The 26,107-nt window shown below is 36.7% G+C and overlaps 1 protein-coding gene across 3 annotated transcripts in view; it reads right to left on the bottom strand.

Moving 5' to 3' along the window:
* The window catches only part of Atad1 (ATPase family AAA domain containing 1), a 72,470-nt gene that overhangs the window by 10,875 nt on the left and 35,488 nt on the right, over positions 1-26,107 (bottom strand). For all 3 annotated transcript variants that reach the window (XM_048438851.3, XM_048438848.3, XM_048438847.3), the window contains 4 exons: positions 19,869-19,967; positions 16,579-16,699; positions 13,104-13,304; positions 5,688-5,794 (listed from right to left, as the gene is read on the bottom strand). In XM_048438851.3, the coding sequence (XP_048294808.1) occupies positions 5,688-5,794; positions 13,104-13,304; positions 16,579-16,699; positions 19,869-19,967 (528 nt within the window). The remainder of the gene's footprint in view (positions 1-5,687; positions 5,795-13,103; positions 13,305-16,578; positions 16,700-19,868; positions 19,968-26,107) is intronic.

The following is a 26,107-nucleotide window of genomic DNA, read 5'->3' as shown; positions in this document are numbered from 1 at the left end:
GCCTAGCAACAAAAACGTCTACTCTTCAGCTATAAGAACCATTACTGAAGAAGTGCAGTCTTTAAAAACGCTTCTATTTCATAAAATATGACCAACGATAAGCTATACCAAAGTATTATTAAAATGTTAGTGATTTGTATTTTACAAAATATGGCTGGTTATTAAACAGGAAGACATCTTGGGACTGTGAGTGGAAGGGGCCTTTAAGTCCTTTCACAATGTCACGGAAAACCACTTCCCCACAAGGATGCAGATTCTGATGTCAGTAATACGTATCAGCTGCTTTTCTTGCAGGTTTCCCAACTTCACTCTACCTGTTCTGTGGGTGGTAAACTACATTTAAAAATGTTAAAGAATGCCAACTTCAAACATCAAGCTGCTAGGCAGTAGCAGAATGCTTGCCTAGCATATGATAATCCCCAGAACCCTGGAAGAAACAAAGGAAGAAAAGAAAAGGGAAAGAGACCAAATTTTAGAAACAAAAGGAAAAAATGCTGGTGGCTTTCTAACTTCTATGTATTTTTATGAAAGATGCAGAAATAAAAAAAAATCAATTTTAAAAACCAATAGAAAAAAGAAAAAAATATTCAAATCAATTTTCTTTCTTTCCTTCTTCTTCTTTCTCTCGTTTATTTATTTATTTATTTTTGAAACAGGGTATCATTATATAGCTCTGGCTGTCCTGGAACTCACTATGTAGACTGGCCTCAAATTCACAGAGATCTGCCTGCCTCTGCTCCCCAGTGCTTGCATAAAAGCATACACCACCGCATCTGGTAAAAAAAATTTTAAGATAGCAATAATCTAATGAAACGATATACCTGCTATACAAATTACTTTGTTATTACTATATAGGAGTATGTTTATCTAACATTATTTCTGCTTGACAGTTTTAGATTTCTCAAATAATTCTAGAGCAAGTTAACATGTCCACCAGATATTATTATTTTTCTCTTTATATTTAATAATATTCAAAAATCACGGACCAAAATTATTTAACTAACCAAGTCTGCCACCTAGAGGGAGGAAAATGTAAGTACAAATACATATTTAGGTTTCACAACATGATGCTGTTCTGTGTATGGGTCAAGGGGTCCTAAAACAAAATCTTAATTCCCATATTAACTCTTCTTTGGTTTCCTACACTTATTTGACTAAAGTGATTAAAAAACTTTAAATGTTTACCAAATATAAAAGTAGGCTTCAAAGTGACTTCATGAGCTAATGCAAAGAACTGGTCATGGATCAATACACTGCGGAAACAAAGGCAAGCAAATCTCCAAATTCAAGGCCAGCCTGGTCTACACAGTGAGTTCCAGACCAACCAGAGCTATACAATGAGAACTTGCCTCTTTTAAAACAAAACAACAACAAATATAGATAGCTGGAGCGGGAGGAGAGAGATCTGATATACTGTTAGGAGGAAGGTTAACTAATGTTGAACAAAGCTTGCTGAAAACTGCAAAAAAACACACACAAAAGGCACCAAGTGTATCTAAGATAATGTTCTAGAAAGAAGAAACAAAAGCAAAATACTAAAAAGTAAGTGGGATTCCCCTCTGTATGCTGTGAATATGTTTTATTAGCATTGGTTAATAAAGAACTACTTTGGCCAATAGCTTAGCAGAGTAAAGCCAGGAAATCTCAAGGAGGGGTGTGGGGGAAACCAGGCGGAGTCAAGCAGACTTCAGCCAGCTGCAGAGGAAACAAGACATGTAGAAAATGAGGTAACGCCATGGGCCATGGCCACATGGCAATACACAGACATGGGTTAATTTAAGATGTAAGAGCTATCTAAGAATATGCCTGAGCCACTGGCCTAACAGTGTTGTAATTAATATAGTTTCTGTATAGTTCTATATAGTTTCAGGTCTGGGCAGGCAGAAAACAAAGAGCAGTCTCCGTTTACAAGTGAGGTAAATAAGCTATATTTTAAAATAAATTTCAAGTAAATAAAGAAGCCTCAGACAAAGTAAATATCACAGTATAGAAGGTGAAGCACTAGAAACAAAATCAAGTAATTAAAATTAATCTAGCTAAAATAAATGAGTATAATAAGGAATTCATGATAAAAACCAAAAAGACTTGTAGCTTGTTTAAAATATTAAAGAATGCTTTTTAAGAGCACTTATACATGTATTAAATAAGTTATGAGTTAAATAAATAAATTAAAACTCAAATTCAGAAACACTAACATTTTTACTATTTAAGAACAAAATCTAAAGAATGGTTAAGTCAAAAACAATGCTCAAAGTATGGAAATAATTTTATTATTTCACATTTAAAATAAGCAGACCTAGATTTATGCCTCAAATATTTACTGATGGAGATACGGAAAACACCATTATTCTTTATGTCTCACTTCTCCCAAGAGGAACAATGTGTTATTAGTTGCTGAGGTGCCCAGTTGTAATGACAGGCTTTTCAACGATTATTTACTATTTTTGTTTCTTTTGCGACCGTATGTAAGAAAACTACCTAAGGTCTGAACACTATCAATAGTGATTAAAAAGGTAATCTGAAAGAAAAGCTAGCTGATGCATGAAAAAGTAGAATTTATCTAAAACTGATTCAAGATTATAAACATAAATTTTAACGCTTTCGATATAAAGAAAGTAAAGAGCAACATCTATTTCCCTCCTCAAACCAAACACATCTTAACAAAAACAGCAACTACTAGTTGTAAAAAAAAGAACTGTGGTTTTTTACAAACAAAAATGCCACACCAGAACCACCCAGAGCTGAGGAGCTTGACATGAAATGGCCCTGAAGACTCAACTGCCTCTTTCTCTACTGCTTTAAAAAACTATGAAAAGGTATAATCTTAACATATCTTCTCTTACATGACCAAATCATCCATTTGAATCATCATTCAAACACATTAAACATCACTAGTTAGCAAATCTAAGTTTGGGCAGCTTGTAAGGTATTTCCATTAACAAATATTATACCTTAATTTTTGAGATAGGGTCTCTCTTGTAGACTTTGTTGACCTAGAGCTCACCGTGTAGACAGGCTTTGGTTTCTAACTCATAAAGATCCACCTGTCTCAGTCTGGGGTTTAAAAGAATGTGTCTCCATGCCCAGCTTATTTTTAGGAGAAAGTCTTCCTATGAAGACATGACTGATCTTAACTCACTAAGTAAATCAGGCAGGCATCAAACTGTAGTGATTTTCTTAATTCATTCAACCATTCTAAGGGCTGAGATTACAGGTATGTACCACTGGCCTAGGCCAATCTTACACATTCATTAGAGCCAATTATTAATAGGAAATTAACTACACTTTTGGTGTTATTTCTTTTCTAACCATTTATAGTAAAGCCTTTTCCTGTCATCATAAAACTGTATTTCAAAGAGGTGATGAAAAAGTAGACATGTGATTTCATTTTCCTGAAAATGATATGATTCTAACTTCTGATTGATGGTAATATGGTGAAATTGAAAGACCCTTAGGCGATATGGCAAATATACATATATTTGAAGTGCACATCAGACACTATACAAGTCAGTGAAACTTATGAGAATTGGATGGATATATATAGGCCAGGGCTCATGAGACAAATGCTGAAGTGTTTGAAAACCCATTCAGTAGAAACACATCTTGACTCTTGGGTAGCAAAGCAGAGCCAGTAAAATGATTCGGCGTCAGGGCACTTGTCACCAAGTCTGATGACCTAAGCTAGCATCGTGGTCCCTACACAGCAGAAAGAGTCGACTCCTGCAAGTTGTCCTCTGACCCCTACTCGCATGCTGCACTGTCAATACCGTCTCTCACACTAAAATATTTTTAATTAAAACACAAACACATAAACATAGGAAGTCCTGAGACTTTATAACTTGTAGCCAAGTAACATGGATAAATCTTGAATGTGTTTTTATTGAAAGAAAAAAATATGGTGGCAGGTGCCTGTAAATCCTGCAAAGGCAGGAAGATTTAAACTTTGAAGCTTAGATGACAAAGTGTTTGTTATCTTGACTTTGCAGTGGCTTTCTCCCTTCTACTGCATTTGCATCTAGTATTTAGGATATTTATCAGTATTTTATTAAATATAAAGCCCTCAAAGTAGGTAAAATTTGACTTGTTCTATTTATTTTTGTGTTGCAATTCTGGGGATTGAATTCAGGGCATGCTAGAAAAACACTATAACCCTAGACCTTGATTTTCCAGATAGGCCTTACTGTATAGCACAGGCTGGTCTGTAACTAGGGATCTCACTCCTCAGCTTTGTAAACATTGCAATTACAAGCCTGTGATACTATGCTAGCCAACCTTTGTTGTTGTTGCTTTTTTTGTTTTTTTATTTCTTTATTTTATTTTATTTTATTTTTGCAGGCAGGATCTTACCATGTAATCCATGCTAACCCTAGCTTTTGAAATCCTTCTGTTTCTACCTTCCCAAAGCTGAAATTACAGGTAGACACCCCAACACACAGCCTATCTCTCATGAAAGTGAAAATAACAATCATTAGCTCAATTACTGTCACATACACACACATATATATTAGACTTATTTTATGTGTATGAATGTTTTGCTTGAATGCATTTATGTGCATTGTTTTGCATGCCTACTGAATCCCCTGGAACTGGAGTTATATATGGTTGTGACTTACCACATGAGTGCTGGCAACTAAACTATCTCTCTTCCCCCAGTGCTATAATTTGTTTTTTAAGAATAGTTTATTTGGGTCTGGAGAGACAGCTCAGCAGTTAAGACCACCAGCTAATCTTCCAGAGGACCCAGGTTCATTTCCCAGAACTCACATGGCAGCTCTCAATGGTCTGTAACTCCAGTCCCAGGGGATCTAACACCCTTACACAAGCACACATGCAAGCGAAATGCACATACAGTGAAAATAAATCATTTACCACACACAAAAAAGACAGTTTATTTGAGGAAGAAGAAAGATTAACTAGGAACGCCAAGTTAAAAATATTCAGTATTATGACAGTGAATCTGTTAGAAGTCAGTCAATAATTATGGGTAAAATGTAGAAGCAAAATAAATTATTTTTTGGTTACAGTTACAAAATTTCCAGGTGTTGTGTGAAATGGGATCTCACCATGTTGTTCCTGTTGGCTATGAACTTTCTTCACTCTCAGCTTCCTATGTAGCTAACTACAGGTGTGGCCCCACTCGCACTGCTGGTTCTAGCTTGATTAGTGGTGAGCAGTTCCTAGTACCACAGCTACATTCGGACTGAACACATATGTGGCTCCAGGGGATTCCATACACCTTTACCAGAAATGACCCAAGCTAAGCTTGGCTTATATTTGCAATATAAACAGGATCACGACTACTCGTGCAGTCTCATTTCTCTTCATTTTAATTTTGTATTCTTCTCTTTCAGGAATCTACACAATACACAGAGCATTATTTTGGGTTATAACCACTGATGAAGCAGTGATAGAAGCAAATACATATCATTGTTGACTAAATGTGTTCTGTGGTTCAGAGTCACATAGCAGCAACTGCACAGGGAGTGTGGGCTCCTCTAGTTACAGAAACCTAATGGCAATCATTAAGATGGGTGAAGTTTATAAAATCATGTTCTTTTGGATCTTTATCACGTAACACTAAGTATAAAAATAATGACAAAGACTTTCGTATAAAATACAATAAGCAGCACAGCCACTTCCCTATTGAAAACAGACCATACAGGTTCAGGGAAGACTCTGTTCACTACCTGGCAGCTGTGGTCAGTATCCAGTCCATCCCAGAGGCTCATAAACTGAGCTTTCATCATTGCTGTAGCTTCATGGTCGGAACTTGAACGGTTTCGTAGAAAGGAGTCTAAAAGGAAAAGGTCCTTAATCTTAGTAACTAATGATTATTTAAAAATTATTTAAAAAGCTGTCAACTTCACAAAACAAGAAAGAGGACTGGGGATTAGCTACGTTGTTTCAGGTATTATCCTGATAAAAATAATCCTGATAAATTATTGAGCATATTATAACACAATCAGTTCATAATCTTTCTATCCCCAAAATATATTCCTGTCAATATACAGAAGAGATTTAAAAAAATAAAATAAAATAAAAAGCAAGGTTCTAATATGAGAGGCTAGCCAGGGGGCCTAGGTATGTGGCCCTACCTTTCTAGTTATCTGAATCCTATATGCTTTAACTATGCTTTCCTATACTCCTCCCTCCCCATCTTCTCTCAGTAATAAACAAAAACAGGAAATGCCTAAAATACTATTAAGGAATGCACAACAGAAAATGTTTTAAACACATGTGCTAGCATTCACACACACAAACACACACACACACACATTACACATACATATATACTTATACATACATATACATGACAAAATGCCTTACGTAAACAACATGTAGAACCTTTGCTTCTCAGGAATGCTTGCCTTTAAAGGTAATTTAATATTCCCTTTAAAATTATTTTCAGCCTTCAAATACAGAACACTTCATAAAATGCTTTCTTCCCTCGCCCTCTTTTTTGTTGTTGTTTTCGAGACAAGGTTTCTCTATGCGGCTCCGACTGTCCTGGAACTTGCTCGGTTGACCAGGCCAGCCTCAAACTTACACAGAGATCTGCCTGCCTACCTCTGCCTCCTGAATGCGGGGATCAAAGGAATGCATCACCATGCTTGGCTAAAATGCTTTCTTAAAGGGAAGAAAAAAATTGGACAAGGTGATTCACACATGTAATCCTAGCACTCAAGAGGCCAAGACAAAAAAACTGACAGTTTGAGGTCAGTCTGCATTCCACTATGAGTTCTAGGTCAGAAAGGGATACACAGTAAAATCACCTCTAAAAGCTAGAAGGAAAAAAAATAAAAAAATGAAAATAAATAAAAATAAATGGAAAAGTTTCTCTCTAAACACAAAAAGACTGATAAGTACACATTCCAAGAAGAAAAAAAATCAATAGTAAAAGTAAGACTTGTATTTTCTAGTACAATCCCCATTTCAAGTGCTTTGTTAAGCCATTGCTAAGTAACTATAGGGTCTATGCCTTGAACCATCAGTTCACAATTTACCAATTGCATATGAAAATGACATAAAATGTGTTATAAAAGCTCCAAGATTAAAAGGAAAAGAAAGAATTCCGAGAGAGCAAGGCATGGCAATGGGGGTCTTTAAGCCCAGCACTTGAGAGGCTAAGTAAGGCAAGAGAATGGTAACTTTCAAGGTCATCTTGGGAGAGTTCCAAGACAGCCTAAGATATAGGGCTGTCCTATCTTTGAGACCACTTTGAAACCAAAACAACAACAAAAAAGTTAATTTCAGAAACTATGTATCACTATGACAAGATAACCCCACATATATATATCCTGGATGTTTTTAAACAATTCTAATTTTATATAAAACTTCCTATTACAGGACTGTGAATCCAACTAACATATAGGGATATTTTATTTAAGTTTTAATAAATAAAGCTGGTCTAAAGATCAGAGGGCAAAAGCTATCAGAGACCAGGCAGTGGTGGCACACACTTTTAATCCCAGGATTTGGGAGAGGCAGATGGATCTGTTAGTTCAAGGCCACCCTGGGCTATAAAAGATGAGTACAGAAATAGATCCAGGTAGAGGTGGTTCACACTTTTAATTCCAGTACTAGGGAGTCACACATCTTTAATTCCAGAACTAAAGGAGAATATAAAACGGGAAAAGACAGAAGCTCAGATCCCAGTCTGCAGTCACTCAGCCTTGGAAGTAAGACTTCTCCAGTGGCTTGGCTGTTCTGCTTTTCTGATCTTCAGCTTGAACCTTAATACCTGTCTCTGGGTTTTTATTATTCATGCTGCACTCACATCTGTACTGGATAAAGTCTAGTCACTTACTTGTGGAAGACAAACATTATAAATATTATAAATTCAACTAATTTAACCTTTCTCAATTGTCTTCACTATCAAAAAGCAGTGCTTGCAAGGTAACTGTTTAAAATATGAAAACACCGGGCAGTGGTGGCGCACACCTTTAATCCCAGCACTCGGGAGGCAGAGGTAGGTGGATATCTGTGAGTTCGAGGCCAGCCTGGTCTACAAGAGCTAGTTCCAGCACTGGCTCCAAAGCAACACAGAGAAACCAAAAAAAAAAAAAAAAAGAAAGGAAAAACAAAACAAAACTACGAAAACTCCACAATGTCCCATTACACAGCTACATCAATAATCAGCATTCAACATAAATAGAAACTATATGTTGTTTTAAAAAGACAAATAACAATGCTTTAGAATAGTAATAAGATAGAAAAAGACTGTAAATACTAACAAAAACATTGGATAATCAGTGTATGACAGTTCATGTCTATAATCCTAGCGCACTTAGGCTAAGGCAGCAGTATCACTTGACTTTCAGAGAGACCCCATTGCAGAAGAGCAAGAAGGGGAAGAACACGGGAAGAGAACTAAAGATAACACATATATGTTTCTTTTTTTTTAAAATATTTATTTATATACTTTGTATACAATATTCTGTCTGTGTGTATGCCTGCAGGCCAGAAGAGGGCACCAGACCCCATTACAGATGGTTGTGAGCCACCATGTGGTTGCTGGGATTTGAACTCAGGACCTTTGGAAGAGCAGGCAATGCTCTTAACCTCTGAGCCATCTCTCCAGCCCCCACATATATGTTTCTAAGGCATGCTCTTACATAAACCCAGGTTGGCTTGGAACTTGCCATGTATCTGAAGATAACCTACTTGATCCTCCTATCCTTACCTCTCAAGTGCTAGGACCACAGGCAACCACCACACTCAGCTTGAATAAAGTATTTCTTAAGGAAGTTAATATATATCTGACAAATCATGTTTCATCAACAGAATGACCACATGTCAAATACACAAAGAATGGATTACAGTCTAGAAAAAGAGCATTTGCTTAGCATACTCAAGAGCTGATGTTTGACTCCTAGACCCAAAACTAGCAATAAAGGAAAAAGTGACATGTGACATGAATTTTGGTGATAACTTTTACATATAACATCCAAAAGTGTATGAAATCTCTTTTAAAAAAGATTTATTGATATTAGAAAGTTTTATCTACAAAAGGATACTGCTAAGAGGATACAAAGAAAAGCTACAGATTGGGGAAAGTATCTGCAAAACATGTATGCAACACAATTAATGAAAACCCAGAGATAAACATGTATGTAGCACAATTAATGAAAACCCAGAGACAGATATTTGGGGGTAAAAGCTGAGAGACCAGAGAAGTAGAGAGGTCAGCCATTAGAGAAACCTTTTACCTCTACCTCTGAAAAAATAGCAATTCTGTCTTCAGGAATCTCAGAAAGAGACTGTGTGAGAGTTGTCTCCTCTTGCCTTATAGTCCTCTCTAGCGCTGGGATTAAAGGCATGTAGCATTACCACCTGGTCTCTATGGCAAACTAGTATGGCTACTGAGATTAAAGGTGTGTGTCACCACTGCCTGGTCTGTAAGGCCAGCCAGGGCAGCTGTTTTACTCTCTGATCTTCAGGCACGCTTTATTTATTAAAATACATGTGAAATATCACTACATTTTAATCTGAGGTTTGGTGAAGACAGTTGCAGTCTGAAGTTGTAGTCTGAGGAGACAGTCAGAGGACAGGATCGTCCCTTCAGTCTTAGCACTGATAGAGATAAAAAGTCTCTCTAGTGGCCGGCTTCTCTGCTTCTCTGATCCCTAAGCTTCCATCCCCTAACATCCCCTGATTCTGGATTTTATTTATTAAGACTAATTAGAATTCATACATGTACCTGACAGACTTCTATTCAAAACATAATGAGCACCTAAGTCCAAAAATAAGCTAACAACTTCAATTTAAAAGAGGGCAAAATCTGAACAACTTGACTGAAGTTCTGTAGATGGTAATTAAGCATGAGTGTGTATGTATGTGTCTGTATAGGTATATAAATAATTTTTTTTAAAAAAAAAGCAGAGTCTCATTCAGTGGCCCAAGACAGCCTTGAAGTCACACAAATCAAGTCTTAGCTTAAGTACTGGGATCACTGGTATCAGCCACCATGCCTGGGAAACTTTAGGCTTTTTTAAGATAAGCAGGTTTATAAATTGTTTCAATATTAAAAAAAAATAATAAATAGCCTCAAATGTATAGAAGGGAAAGGAAAATTCTAAGGAGGTAGAAGGTGATCTACCACACTGGTAAACAAAAAGGATAAAATCATGTAACAGAAATAAATACTGACTACACTAGCTTTCATAATGACTATGAATTGGAAATAAATGTGACTATATTAATTTTCATAGTAAATGCAAACTACATACTTTTCAGCTAAAGGGGAGTTGTGTTTTAAAGTTTAAAAAAAAGATCCAGCTATTGGGTGGTGGTGGCACACTCTTAATCCCAGCACTTGGGAGACACAGGCAGGTGGATCTTAGTGAGTTCGAGACCAGTCTAGTCTACAAAGCAAGTGCCAGGACAGCCAGGACTGTTACACAGAGAAACTCTGCCTTGAAAAACAAAAAGACAAAACAAACAAAAAAATCCAGCTATAATCTTTTTGTTCAATTAAGATATACACCAAAAACTCAAAACGGATTGAAAGAGTAAACTGATAAGAACAGATACACAAGGCAAGTAAGCAATCAAAAACATATTAGGCATCTTCTCTCTTTATACATGTATTTGTTTTTATTTAAAAAGACATTCTTAAGAGTGTGTGTGAGAGAGAGATAGAGTGAGTGAATGAGAGATACAAAGAGAGACTAGGGGTGCCTACAATGACAGTAGTTTATCAGATCCCCTGGAATTAAAATTACATTCAAAGTGCCTGCTTGGAACCAAACCTGGGTCCTTTGGGAGATCAGCAACCACTTTATGAGACAAGATATCTCTGTGTAGTCCTGGTTGTCCTAAAACTAACTTGCTGTGTAGTCAAGGCTGGCCTTGAATTCACAGAGATCCAACCGCATCTACCTCCCAAGGGCTGGGATTAAAGGTTTGCCCCCGACACCTGGCCTTCAACCACTTTTAAAAGCGAAGCCAACTCCAACTCTTTCTTTTTTCTTAACCAGTTTTAATTATGTTTTATTTTTTTAGTACTGGAAACTGAATATATATAGCTTTGCATTTGCTAGGAAAGCACTCTATCACTAAGCTAAATCCTGAACCTCTCTGGTTTTATTTAGTCTATCATACTACATAAAATTGCATAACTCAGCAATGATAAGTTACATGTAAAAAAAAAATCCAAATAATTAAACAAAATAAGAATATATTTTAGGGAGTGATGGTGCACGTCTTTAATCCTAGCACCTGGTAGGCAGTGACAGACAGAGCTCTGTGAGTTTGAGGCTAGTTTGGTCTACAAAGTGAGTTCCAGGACATTGAAGGCTATTACATAGAGAAGCCCTCTGGGGCAGGGATAGTTTAATTAAAAGTTTAAGACATACTTGCCTTTTTTCATTTATGTGTATATGTCACACGTGTAGGTACCTACGAAGGCCACAAGACAGTGTTGGATTCCCTGTATCTGTAATTACAGACAGTTGTGAACCACCTGACATGGACACTGGGAACCAAACTCAGGTCCTCTGAAGGAGTAGCAAGAATTTTTAACCAATGGGCCATCTCTACAATCCTCATAATAATATACTACCAAGAATAAAAATATTTATGAGCCACAAAATTTAGAGTCCATAAAAATTCAGGACATAAAAGGTAGAATTTTTTTTCTAAGTTGACTATCCAAATGGAAAAGAATGAAATTAAATTCCTATCTCATAATATATGTTAAAAAGGGAGGAGGGAGGGAAGGAAGAAGGAAGGAAATTTTTTTTTCCTTCTCCATGTTGTTTTGTTTTATGACAGGTCTCATGTAGACCAGGCCTATGTAATAGACATAAATGACCTCACCTTTTAATCCTCTTGACTCCATTTCCAGAAAGCTACTAGAATCACAGGTGTGGGCCACCAGGCCCAGTTTATGCTTAAGATGTTGGGACTGAACTCCAAGCTTATGTACAAAATAGGCAAGCATTCTACCAAATTAACTTCATTCTCAACCACTGGCCTGGAATTCTTGATTCTTTTATAATCTCCAGTGCTGGGATTGCAGGCATACAGCTCAGTCTTTCCCAGATTAGTGTAACACTTTCAAGAACAAGCAACCCCAAGATTAAAGGATGTTCAGCTTCTAGATATTTATCATGGATAATCATATGCATGAGAAAACATTCATAGAAGTGTATGTCTACAACATATGTACTATTTGAAATGGAGAAAAGACATTTAGCAATCAAATAAGTGAGTAAACAAGTTTATGGTCCACTACATGACATGGAAATTATGCACAGAATATTAGAATATATATTTTGAGGCTAGCAAGAAGGCTCAGAGGTAAAGGCTTTGACTGCACAAACATGGTGACCTGAGTTTGATCTCTTAGTCCTATGTAAATGTGGAAGAACTGACCCTACCACACTGTCTTCTGACCTCCATATGTGTGCAATGCCATACTCACCCATACAAATTCTTTAAAAAGAACAAATCTTGGGGCTAGAAGATGGCTCAGTAGTTAAGAGCAATTGACTGCTCTCGTGTAGGAGTTCCTTCTGTATTTGTGTGTTGCCTTCATTGGTTGAATAAAGAGACTGCCTTGGTCTTTTGATAGGGCAGCCCTTAGGTGGGCGGAGTAGACAGAACAAAATGCTGGAAGAAGGAAAGTGTGGCAGACACCATGATTCTCCTGCCCAAGACAGACGCTGGTTAGACTCATGCTGGTAAGCCACAGTCAAGTAGCGATACACATTAATGGAAATGGGTTAATCAAGATGTGAGAATTAGCCAATAAGAGGCTAGAACTAATGGGCCAGGCAGTGTTTAAATAAATACAGTTTCTGTGTAATTATTTCGGTGGCTAAGCTTGCCAGATGGTGGGACACAGCCCGCTCCTTTTACTACACTGCTCTTCTGTCCTGAGTTCAATTCCCAACAACCACACGATGACTTACAACCATCAGTAATGGTTGTATGAAAACAAAGCACTCATATACATAAAATACATGAATAAAAAAAATCTTAAAAAAAGAAACAAATCTTTTGGTTTACCGTAGACGTAGACAAATACTAAAATTAAATTTGGCTCTCTCGTAGCACCTCTAAAATGACTTAAGATGCTCATATAGAAAACAGCATACCTATTTCATCTATGAATATGATGGAAGGCTGTAGCTTTATGGCAAGGGAGAAAACAGCAGCAGCCAGTTTCTGAGATTCTCCATACCACTTATCAGTCAGTGTTGAAGGCTGAAGGTTAATAAATCTACAGCCTGCTTCTTTGGCTGTAGCTTTGGCAATTAACGTTTTCCCACAGCCTGGAGGTCCATACAGAAGAACACCTGGAAATCAACAATATTTCATTATTACCCTTAAGAAAATAAGAGGTTTTCTTTAGTTTACAAGGTAATAAATATAGTACTAATTTCACACACACAAAAAAGGTCTCACTACTCAATTTCTCTATTAACTTTTTTAAGAGAGCACCACAACATCCTGATAATGACCTCTAGGAAATGGCAACTTCCAAACGGACTATGGTAAATACATTTTACCATTGCTCAAAGACTTATGTCTTCATAAAAAGGACATCAGTCTTTTCCAGGATAATCATCTTCTCCAAAAAGGCATTATCAGTAGTATCATTCTAATTTTCAAAGGATAAAACTGTTTTATCCTCTATAATCTTTAATTGACAGCAATCTGACCCTAAATACAAAATAGGGTGGTAAATATTTTAACATATTAAAAGATCTTAACAGGTTAAGTAAAAGCTTAAAAAGGCAATCATTACTGTTTCTCACTTAAAATGGAGTAGCTTTTACTGAATCATCACTAAAATTATGGTCCTAGCTATAAATTATCCAAGACAGATTTGGTATTACAATCCAGTCTTAAATATTTAATTGAAAGCTCAATTTTTCTCATACAATAATACTTTTAAAATGACATTTATAGATGGTATATGATAGAATAAACTGGAAGGTTTTTGGAAATATCCAATAGTCTCAAACATAACAAAAGTAAAATTCAAAGCAAGCCAGGCAGTGGTGGTATATACCTTTTATTCCAGCACTCGGGAGGTGGAGGCAGGAGGATCTCTGTAAGTTTAAGGCCTGCCTGACCTACAGAACAATTCCAGGACAGCGGAGAGAAAAAGGAAAAGAAAAAGGAAAAAAAAAAGGCTCAAAGCAAGAGAAAAACATGATAAATTTCCTCTTCAAAAATTTTTAAAAATATTTTTAAATGAAAATTTTGACTGGGAGTAGTTGTAGACACCTTTTATCCTAGTACTTAGGAGGCAGAGGTAGGTGAATCTCTGAATTGGAGGCCAACCTGATCTACAGAATGAGTTTCAGGGCAGCTAGGGCTACACAGAAACCCTGTCTCAAACAGTGCCCCCCCCCAACTGCACACACACAAAGGAAAAAATATGAACTTATTTTCAGAAACTTAACTATTTTTTCTCACTTAAAAATAATGCTCAAACTTTTTCTTAAGTATACATAGACTTTTTCCCCCACTGGTTTTAATTTTTTAAGACTAAAGTTGGAATATCCACCAACCCAAGCTTAATCATTTTAAACTAAGCTATCAAAAAGCCTATTTTAAAATTTTAAATCTTTAAGCTTTGTCATCAGGGATTGTTAATATTTTCAAGCAATCTCTTCCTTTTAAAGGTTTTGCTATGCACATACGTAGCAAATAAGCTGGTTTCATATTCACCCTCTACAGTACTGAAACTTCAGACATGTACCACCATGTATGGTTCTTTGTAATTTTTAACTAAGTCATGTAGGTGCTTAAAATATCTACTAACACTGTTTTGTGGGGTAACCACATAAAACAATAGAGACTAGTAATGTAATGTCATTTTATTTAAAGCTGAAAATACATTTAGGATTACATTTTAATGTGGAATACAAATCTAACTAGCAGCAAGCTTCTTGACATAAAAGCCTATATTTTATACACTTCCAGCTACATCATCACTTCACAAATATACACAGTACTTTTAAGAATCTGACTTACTTCAAAGCATTCATTTATCACTTTGAATATTTTACCCCTGTGGTATAGCTGTATAATTCTTAGCAGATTAAAGTTTTCCAATTATTTCTCATCACAGATTATAATTAGTATTCTTAACTACGCAGCTACAAATGACTAAGAATTAAGTGTGTAATAAAAGCTTAAGAGTCATAATCCTTGGATAGATGGAGCTATGTCAAGGGCATGTGAGGAGATGTCAATGTCTCATTTCAGGACCAGGGCTCTAAGTCTTACAGTAGTGCTGGGAGCTGTCACTGGGATTATCCATCACATACCTTACTCTCCACTCCTGTACGGATGCTATTTCACAAAACACTGGCAATGAAATCACAAGGCTATTCAAAGTAGTACTTCTCCACTTTTTGCTCAAGTGGTCCCCACGGTATTGACATATATGAAGAATAATAAACAGTTCTGTACGCTAATGAGACACTGTGCAAACTTTTCAGAGTTCCTGAACTAATCTGATACTTCCATAACAGATGCAACAAATCAAAAGGTGTTTTGTTTTATAAAAGCTTAAAAATTCACACCCCTTCCTGAAGATTAATCCCTGTGCCTTTCCCCCCTAGACTGCCTCTTTCTCTGATGTTGGGATCATATGCATGTATTACCACATCTAGCGAAATTTACATAGGATCAGCTAAGATGACATTTTTTTTAATGAAGCCTTTGCATGGTTAAATATTAGAAGCAACTAAAGGATTTAGGTTAAGGAATAACATGTACAAACAAACAAATCCAAATTTGAGATATGCTTCAGTAGTGACAAATATATTACCTTATTAGTGGCTAACTTAAATTTCTGCTTTAGTTTTTCTGATCGTGTCTAGCTCTGTAGCCCAGTCTAGCCTTGACTTCAAAATTCTCCTGTCTCAGCCCCCAAAGCGCTGTTAGAACAAGCAGCAGTCACCATGTTCAACTCAACTTTTCTTTCTGAACATTATCTTGAATTATTTGAATTACCTTTAACAAAGCTTAAGTATAATTAAAGTTTGCATGAATAAAAATAGAAGGATCTGAAGATGTAGTCAGATGCATTCCCAACTCCTTAAGTGATGCAGTTCCCAAAGTGAAACTGCAAATGAAGATGCTGCCTCAGAGTATTTAATCTCAATATAAAGGTCAGTATTTCCAGCTCATCCTGCAAATGCTATAAGAAGCACTATCATCTAAAAGCAGATCACTAAAAGGAAAAAAATAAAATCACTAAAATTGTGAACCAACAAGATGCTGGCTTTGCTAGAAAACAAAATCAAAAGAAAATTTTGATTTTTGAAATTTTTTTAGACTTAATTTCTCAAATTTCAATTTACTTACATGTAGTAGACAAGCATTTCAAATAAAAGAATTATTATACACTTATATTATACAAAGTAGAATTCATCAAAATTCTAGAAGTAGAAGAATGAGTGAATATTTTAAAATTCTTTATAAAACAATTCACTGGATCTCAGCATTCTACTAAGAATCTGACTTCATGGAAAACATTTCCTTAAGACAAAAAATTCACAATGTTTTCTAGCCTCTTAATGCTTAGACAAATATATATACTAATCATACCTTTTGGAGGCTGCAGAAGTCTGGAGTTCTCAAACAAATGCTTCTTTTTGATAGGTAAGATGACTGTGTCCTTCAGATCTGTAATGACATCATCTAAACCTGCTATATCACTCCAAGTAACCTGGCAAAAGTTAAGGTCAACGTAAATTTCACAACGTATATACATGTGAGCACACACACACACACACATTCGCCTCCCAACGGCAAAATATTTTATAATTTAATAATACATGTGAGGGCTGGAGAGATGGCTCAGCGGTTAAGAGCGTTGCCTGCTCTTCCAAAGGTCCTGAGTTCAATTCCCAGCAACCATATGGTGGCTTACAACCATCTGTAATGAGGTCTGGTGCCCTCTTCTGGCCTCCAGGTATACATGCAGAAAGAATATTGTATACATAATAAATAAATAAAATAAATAAATATTTTAAAAAAATAATAATAATAATAATACATGTGAATAAAAGGCTAAAGCTGTAGATAAAAATGAATAAAAAAACTTTTCACAGAAGTAAATTCTATGATGCTGAAAAAAAAGAATTTAATAATTTCTTATTACTGAAAAAAATACCAAGGTTGGGAGCATTACTGAAGAGTAGGAGACCTTGCCTAGAATACAGGAAACTATTCCAGCAATTCCAACAATTACGATTCCAGCAACAGGAAAACAAAAAGCGCACACATGCAAAACCTGGAAGGATTGAATAAGGTAAACTCATTCCACTCACGAGAAAGAAACACTCTGATAAAAAAAAAAAAAAAAGGTGATCACACCTTTAATCTTAGAACTCAGGAGAGAGAGGTCAGCCTGGAATACGAAAGTGAGCTCCAGGACAGCTGGGACTGTACATGTCTCGAAACACCCTCCACCCCAAAAGAAAAAGGTTGAAGAACAAACTTAAAATAATTTAGCACTGCCTACTAGGGAAGAATTCACTGTGAATGTAATTACATTCATTGTGAAACAAAGACAGGAATTAGTTTTAGAAATAAGATGTATACCCACCAAATTGAACTTGCAGTTTTTATTATGAAAAGTACAACTGTAGAGCTGGGGAAGATGACAAGGAAAAAAATACTTGCCCTACAAGCGTGAGAACAGGAGTTCAAGTCCCTAGAATCCACATAAAGGCAGGTAGGCATAGCAGTCACCTGTAATCCTAGCAGTTAGGAGGCAGAGGCTTCTGAGGAAAAGCTGGCTAGATAGATGTAGTCAGACCCATATGCATTGGATCTAGCAAGACACCCTTGTCTCAATAAGTAAAGTGGAAAGTGATTAATGCTACCTGATGTCAACCTGACCTCCACATTTATGCATACACACATACATACCTTCATATTCGTATACACATGCCAAGACTGATAAGCACACGAACTCACACCCTATACACACACACATACAAAAAAATAAGTAAACAAAACTGCCAAAATCAGGAAGAATCTTAGTAAGTCATAAGTAGGTGTATATGTATTTTTGAAATAGTATAGAAAAATCTTCTAAGTCATTAATCCTAGCACTTGGGAAGCAGAAGCAGGTAGATCTCTGAGTCTGAAGCTAGTCTAGTCTACAGAGTGAGTTCCAGGTCAGTCAAGTTCAACACAAAGAAACCCTGTCTTGAGGGGGGCAAGGGGTAGGAAGAAGAAAAATGAAAAATCTTAAAATCTTCTATACTCAACTTTTAAAAATAAATGGAGGTAGGGGAGATACGCTTCAGAGATGGCTCAGATGTTTAGAGCACTGGCTAATCTTACAGGGGACCCAGGTTTGAGTCCCAGAACCCACATGGCAGTAGACAGCTGTCCATAACTCCAGTTCCAGGGGATCTGACACCTTCTGGCCTCTACAGGCACTAGGCAAGCAAGTGACTCACAGAAATACATGCAAGGAAAACACTAATGCACATAAAAAAGTACATAAAAATGTAAAAATCAAATAAATTATACGAGGACTTGGATTATAGGTGTGGTTAGGACTCCTTACTAACATTTGTGAAGCTCTAAGCACCGCCCCCCCACACACACAAAAAGGGAACAGTAAACCTAGCCCTCACTCTAGCTAGCGCAGTAAATGATCAAGTCAGAGGCAATATTTTACAATGTATTTACTCTCTTTAAACTTGGGAAGGGGACAAACCAGTAGACCAATATGAAGAGTGATAGTTGTAATCAAAACAAAATACTGTCTATTAGTACATCCTTATACAGAAAAAGATACAATTGCTCCCTCTCCCCACAAAATATTGATACTGTAAATTCCTAAGTAAAAATAAAGTAGGGGCTTAATTCTAGGGTATGTATATATCTCTGAATATACATATATAAAAAAGACAGATTTTTATTTTCTAGACTTAGAGATGCAGCTATCATATTTCATCCTATATTTATACCAACATAGCATTAATGTGTTAGATAAGACTATTTTGTATATCTGTTGCTATATTTATACAGTAACCTGGAATTTATAATTATAGTAATCTGATCCTCAAAAAATTTTACCATGTAAGGTAAATAAATACTATTATCTACTGTCCTTGAGGACAATACATGAAGGATCTAAACAAGAAATCATCTGCAGAGGCCCTGAGCTCTTGGAACCTGGTATTCAGGATCCTATGTTGTTTACCATTAAAAAAAAAGGAAATCTAAACTAAAGTACAATATAAGACCACATGATTAAAGACGTTTCATATACTACACTCGTTTCATTAAACTTTGTGTGCAGAGTTAACACAGCAGGCTTGAGACAGTATCCTTAACAAGATGATCCTTGACTACCGGGAAACTCAGATTTGAGGAAATTTATTTTTTCATTCCTTGATAAAAACAGCTCAGTGCTCCCAAATTGCATTAACAATATGGTTTATGGAGAATACCTCTTTTCCTATAGGAGTACAGAATTTTGATACACATATGGAAAAGGAGTCTATATGAACAGGCCTCAGTAAAAACACGGGATTATGTCTCCAGTAACCTTTCTGGTGGTGACACAGCACATGTAGCCACAGCTTAATACAGTAATGGACATGGTCTTGTGATAGCACTGGAAAACACTCTTAGAAAAGCAGGCCTGGCTTTGTCCAGGCTCTGTTCCATTCCTTTTGGCTATTGTTGCTCTGTCTTTGTCTAACTCATGCATGAATCACATCTGTGCATGCAGCATGCTGAGTCGTTCTTGACCCCTCTTAGGGACTCACTGAAATTAGTCATGTTCTTCCAAGTCTTTGACACAGGCTGCCAAACCAAAAAACAAAAAAACAAAGTAAGAGTAAACAAGTAAGATTAAAGCTACATACATGCATATTAAGAGGGTCCACTAGATGAGCAGCAATACTCATTTCATATTCGGAAAGCTTCACATTTTTCACACCAATTTGCTTCATCAGTTTTTCTGCCTAGAAGAAAAACAAAAACAAGCAACCTTTGATTTGATATCAAAGTGATATACACTTTAAAGCAGGTAAGAATTATGAACAGCAATGAACAGAAAACATAATACTTCCCAGAGATACTCTAGACTCCTTGTGAATTTTGATTTCAAAAAAAACAAAAGCTAAAAACTGAGGGTCCACTCTACTGATATCAACAAAATTTAACCAGCTTTAGAGAAATGAAAGCTGGACAGGCATGGGTAAAAAGACTCTCAGAACTTGGGAGGTTGAGGATTGAGAGCTGGGTACAATAATGTCTGTAAACTCGTAAATCAGGCAGATGGGCCTGCTACCAAGCAAGTTCAAGATCATCCTGGGCTACACAAGACCAGTCTCAAAAGGTGTGAGTATGGCGGTTACAGGTAAGTTGTCAATATAAAAGTCCAATGAATTAATACCAAACAATAGACAACTGAGCTTATTTCCTTAAGCTAATAAAGTACCTGAAATGGATAACCAGCTTCCTTGAACTTATCGAGGTTCAAACAAAGGGTTTGAACATATGTACTTTATTTTTTTTAAGATTTATTGTATGTATGAGTGTTCTATCTGCATGTATGACTTTATGCTAGAAAAGAGCATCAGATCCCACTTTAAACTGTTGTAAGCCACCGTGTTGGTTGCTGAGATTTGAACTCAGGACCTCTAGAAGAACAGCATGATCTTAACCGCTGAGTCATCTCTCCAGCCTCACATTATGTACTTTAAAATTGTTTTGAGATGCTGTCCTTTTAACAACAAAGATCCGAGCAACTAATGACAATAAAAATAACATACAAGTATAATCTTGAAGAAAGGTAAAATAGCTTGAAATCTGTAAGTTCTAGCAATGCCAAATTTTCAGTTAAAATGAAAACAATGGTGAACATTTTCTGATTGTGCTAAACATGCCAAAACATAGTACATAGATGAACTCAGAATGATCTCAGAGGTATGGTTTATCATGATGATAAACCAAGGCATGATGGGAGCTTACATCTTAATACACAAAGCAGTGAAGCACCTCCTCCAACAAGGACACACTTCTTAATCCTTCCCTAACTGTCCCACCAAGTAAGTATTCAAACATGGAGTATATGGAAGCCATTCTCATTCAAATCACCATCTCAATGGTAGCTCAAAGGTAGAATAACTACATTTCCATTCAAATCACCACTCTTTTTGTTTTGCTTGTTTTCTTGAGACAGGGTTTCTCTGTGGAGCCCTGGTTGTCCTGGAGCTCACTCTTCAGACCAGGCTGACCTCAAACTCAAAAGATCCACTTGCCTCTGCCTCCCAACTGCTGGGATTAAGGGCGTGCACCACTACCACCCAACTTTCTTATTCTAGCTCTTGCCAGGACTTCAGTATAAAAGTTCTTGTTTCTAGCCTCTCCCACTTCCAATTCTTCTTACACACTACTGCGAAGTGAATCATCCAAAAAGAACTGCATTGCATATTATCCAGCAATTTGAACATAGTTAATATAATTAAAGATTTACCATTACCTATACGCATGTCTTTAATTGGTCAATAGCGTTATTTGCAGAGTTAGCCAGGACTATATGGAGGAAAGTAGAAGAGAATGCAGAAAAGCCACAGCCCTTAGTCAAGCAAATCCCATCATGTGATATTGTTACTATGGGAACAGAATAATCCTAGAAGCAAAATGCATGGCTTCCTTTCAGTTGATGATGGACTTCTAAAATACTCTGGGTTTTGCTTAAAGCTTTAATCCACTCACCAAAAAAGAAAGGAAATAAAGAAAAAGGATTATAGCTATGCTCCCTGACTGTATAAACCGTCCTTACCTTCCCCTGTAGGTCCCACTACAGTCAACTACATAAAGTCTCTCCTCCAACCTAAATAGACTCCTTCATATTTCTTCTCTGGCCCTGTCAGTACTGCCTGCCTTAGGACTGGATTCATGTTCTTTCTATTTAACCTTTTCCTTGCCTAGCCTTGTGACCAAGCTCTCTATGAAGTCATACTCAAGTGCCTAAATCACTGATGTCCCTTTCTCTAAAAGCCAGTGTGTCTTCACTGATCACTACATAACTAACATGAACTGCTTACTACTTACAACTGATATTATCAGAGACAAGTATTTTTTGTTTTGTTGTTGTTTTTCTTACCCAGGGTACAATGAAAACATGACACTTTACACAGCAGTCATTTACAAGAACATAGCAGTTATTGTAAGGTATATATTATATCTTACAACAGCCTGCTGACTCCAGTCCTGGGGAATCTGCCACACTCCCCTGGCTACCATAGGAACCTATATTCATGCAATATCCACTGACACAAATAAAAATAAATCTTCAAAAAATATAATGAAATGAAAACCCTGTTACCAAAAAATGCCAAAATGATAAAAATTTTCCAAATCCTGACCTGAGAGTTAAACTGATTTCCATGATTTGAGGGTGTGTGAGGGAGAGGAGAGATGGGGAAGAGTTACATTGTTACATTAAGGTACACAATCAAATTAATTTTTTTTTCAAATTAAATTGGCAACATAGCACCCAAGCATGTTGGCACATAGCTTTAACATCAGCATTTGGGAGCAAGGAGGATCTCTATGAGTTCCAGGACAGCATGGTTTACACAGTAAGTTCCAGATCAAGCAGGCTACATGTCTTGAAAAATATTCAAACAACAAAACAACCCTTATATTGTACCCAAAAGAAGATTCTCACAAGAGCTCAACTATACTGGTTCCTTAATTTCAATTAAAAACAGTAAGGAAAAAATTTTCTGTTGTTGGCAAGTTCAAAACAAAACAAAAGAACCCTGTATTGACCAAACTTTACAGATTGTTAAAATAGCAAAATTAGGCTATCAATGAAAGTTAACATTTCGCCAATTATTTTATAATCAAATTCGCAATAAATTTACAAATGTTCAAACTTTTTTCAGAGACGTATTTACTATGATATTTACGAAACTGTAGTTTTCCCTTTTTACTGATTGGGAATAATGCATAATATGTAAAACAACTACTTGTTCATATGTTTCCCAGGCCTGTCTGTAGTATTTGAAAAACCTAACACCATCTCTTTTAATATAAAACTATATTATAATATAAAATATTATATAAATTAATTAAATGAATCAGAATAATCACAAGTCACAAAATAAATCTAAGAAGTCATGAGTATAAACATCTTGTCCTCAACAGCAAGGAAAAGTTGAAAGACTTCTTTAAGACTTATGTTTCTTAAGGATGAACAGAAATCAAACACACGTACCAATCTAGTAAAGAAATGGTCATAAGAAACAGCAACTGAGATTCCCGCTTTCAGCCAGGAACCCCTTCCCTTCCTCTCTCCCTTTTTCGGGGCATAAAATCCTCTAACTCAGCCTGTGGGGGGCAGGAGGGAGGTTCTTTGTTTTAATAGTTTGCCTGCAGCAAGGTAAGACTGCAGGCAGGGAGATTTCTGACCAGCAAGGGGCACTGATCCTGTCGCAGAAGATACAACGGAGGGGTAAGTGTGCTCCTGACTCGCCACACAAGCCCAGTAAGGGAACACACAATTTTCTTGCCATCCTTTTCTCCCTGGGTATTCCGAAGGGGCGGCTTCCCCCAGCTAAGCCCTCTCTCCCTCTACCCCATCCCCGCTTTCAGCCAGGAACCCCTTCCCTTCCTTCCTCCCTTTTTCGGGGCATAAAATCCCCCAACTCAGCCTCTGTGGGCGGTGAGTGCAAACGGAAAGGAGTTCCTTTGTTTTAATAGCCTGCCTGCAGCAAGGTAGGACTGCAGGCAAAGTGACTCCTGGCCAGCAAGGGGCACTGATCCTGTAGCAGAAGACCCAGCGGAGGGAAGAGCCATTGGAGAGTATCTGAAGGAAAAGATGGGCAGGCGCCAAGGCAAGAATTCCTCCAACAATCTGAAAAACAACATGAAAACACCAGATCCCAACCATCTTACAACAGAAGGACTTGAACACCCTATTCCGGAAGAAGTGGAAAACAGTGTCATTATGAAAGCAACAGAGTCTCTTAAACAGGGTATGAATAACTCACTTAAAGAAATAGAAGAGAAATATAACAAAAAGATTGAAGAAATGAGTAAAAAATGGAAGAGAAATACAACAAAAAGTTTGAAGAAATGAGTAAATTCATAAACGATACCCTGGGAAACCAAGAAAAAACAATCAAATAGGTAATGGAATCAGTTCAAGAATTGAAAACTGAAATGGAGGCAATGAAGAAAACACAAACTGAGGGTAGGCTGGATATGGAAAATCTAGGTAAACAAACAGAGACTTCAGGAACAAGCATAACCAATAGAATACAAGAGATAGAAGAACGAATCTCAGATTATGAAGACACCATAGAGAAAATAAACGCTCTGACCAAAGAAAACAGCAAATCCAACAAATTCTCATCACAAAACATTCAAGAAATCTGGGACATAATGAAAAAAAAACAAATCTAAGAATAATAGGGGTAGAAGAAGGAGAAGAATTGCAGATCAAAGGTCCAGAAAATATATTCAACAAAATTATAGAAGAAAACTTTCCCAACCTAAAGAACGATATTCCTATGAAGGTTCAAGAAGCATACAGAACACCGAATAGACTGGATCAGAAAAAAACATCTCCTTGCCATATAATAATCAAAACACAAAGCATTCAGATTAAAGACAGGATATTAAGAGCTGCAAAGGAAAAAGGTCAAGTAACTTATAAAGGTAAACCTATCAGACTTAAACCAGACTTCTCTATGGAAACCATGAAAGCCAGAAGGTCCTGGATAGAGGTACTGCAGAAACTAAGAGACCATGGATGCAAGCCCAGACTACTATATCCAGCCAAGCTATTGTTCACTATCAACGGAGAAAAAAAATATTCCAGGATAGAAGTAAATTTAAACAATACGTAGCTACAAATCCAGCCTTACAGAGAATATTAGAAGGAAAATCACAACCCAAGGAATCCAACATTCCCTACACTGCCTACAATAACTCAGACATCTAGCGACCCTTCACAAGCACAACTCAAAGAAGGAAAACACATACACTCTACTACCCGAAAAAAAAAAATGACCAGAGTCAACAACCACTGGTCATTAATATCACTTAATATCAATGGACTCAATTCACCTATAAAAAGGCACAGACTTAAGAGATTGGATACGAAAATAGGATCCAACATTCTGCTGTTTACAAGAAACACACCTCAACCACAAAGACAGACACCTACTCAGAGTAAAGAGTTGGGAAAAGGTTTTCCAAGCAAATGGACCTAAAAAAAAACCGGGTGTGGCCAATCTAATATCTAACCTGGTCTTGGATTGGGAGAATCAACATAGTAAAAATAGCAATTCTACCAAAAGCAATCTATAGATTCAATGCAATCCCCATCAAAATCCCATCAAACTTTTTCACAGACCTTGAGAGGACAATAATCAAGTTTATATGGAAAAACAAAAAACCCAGGATAGCCAAAACAATCTTATACAATAAAGGAACTTCTGGAGGCATTACCATCCCTGACTTCAAACTCTATTACAGAGCTACAGTATTGAAAACAGCTTGGTATTGGCATAAGAACAGAGAAGTCGACCTATGGAATCGAATAGAAGACCCGGATATTAACCCACAAACCTATGAACACCTAATTTTCGACAAGGGAGCTAAAAGTATACAATGTAAGAAGGAAAGCATCTTTAACAAATGGTGCTGGCATAACTGGATGTCAACCTGTAGAAAAATGAAAGTAGATCCATATCTATCACCATGCACAAAACTCAAGTCCAAATGGATTAAAGACATCAACATTAATCTGTCCACTTTGAACCTGATAAAAGAGAAAGTGGGAAGTAGTCTACAAGATATAGGCACAGGAGACCACTTCCTAAGTAGAACCCCAGTAGCACAGACAATAAGAGAATCAATGAATAAATGGGACCTACTGAAACTGAGAAGCTTCTGCAAAGCAAAGGACACTGTCAGTAAGACAAAAAGGCTACCTTCGGACTGGGAGAAGACCTTCACCAACCCCTCATCAGACAAAGGTCTGATCTCCAAAATATACAAAGAACTCAAGAAACTAGACACTAAAACTCTAATTAACCCAATTAAAAAATGGGGTACTGAACTAAACAGAGAATTCACA

The sequence above is a fragment of the Myodes glareolus genome, chromosome 7 (genome assembly GCF_982192425.1).
Source record: "Myodes glareolus chromosome 7, mMyoGla1.1, whole genome shotgun sequence".
NCBI classification, from domain to species: Eukaryota; Metazoa; Chordata; class Mammalia; order Rodentia; family Cricetidae; genus Myodes; species Myodes glareolus.
Note: the sequence above shows the minus strand (reverse complement) of the source record. Positions and strands in the feature narration are given on the sequence as shown.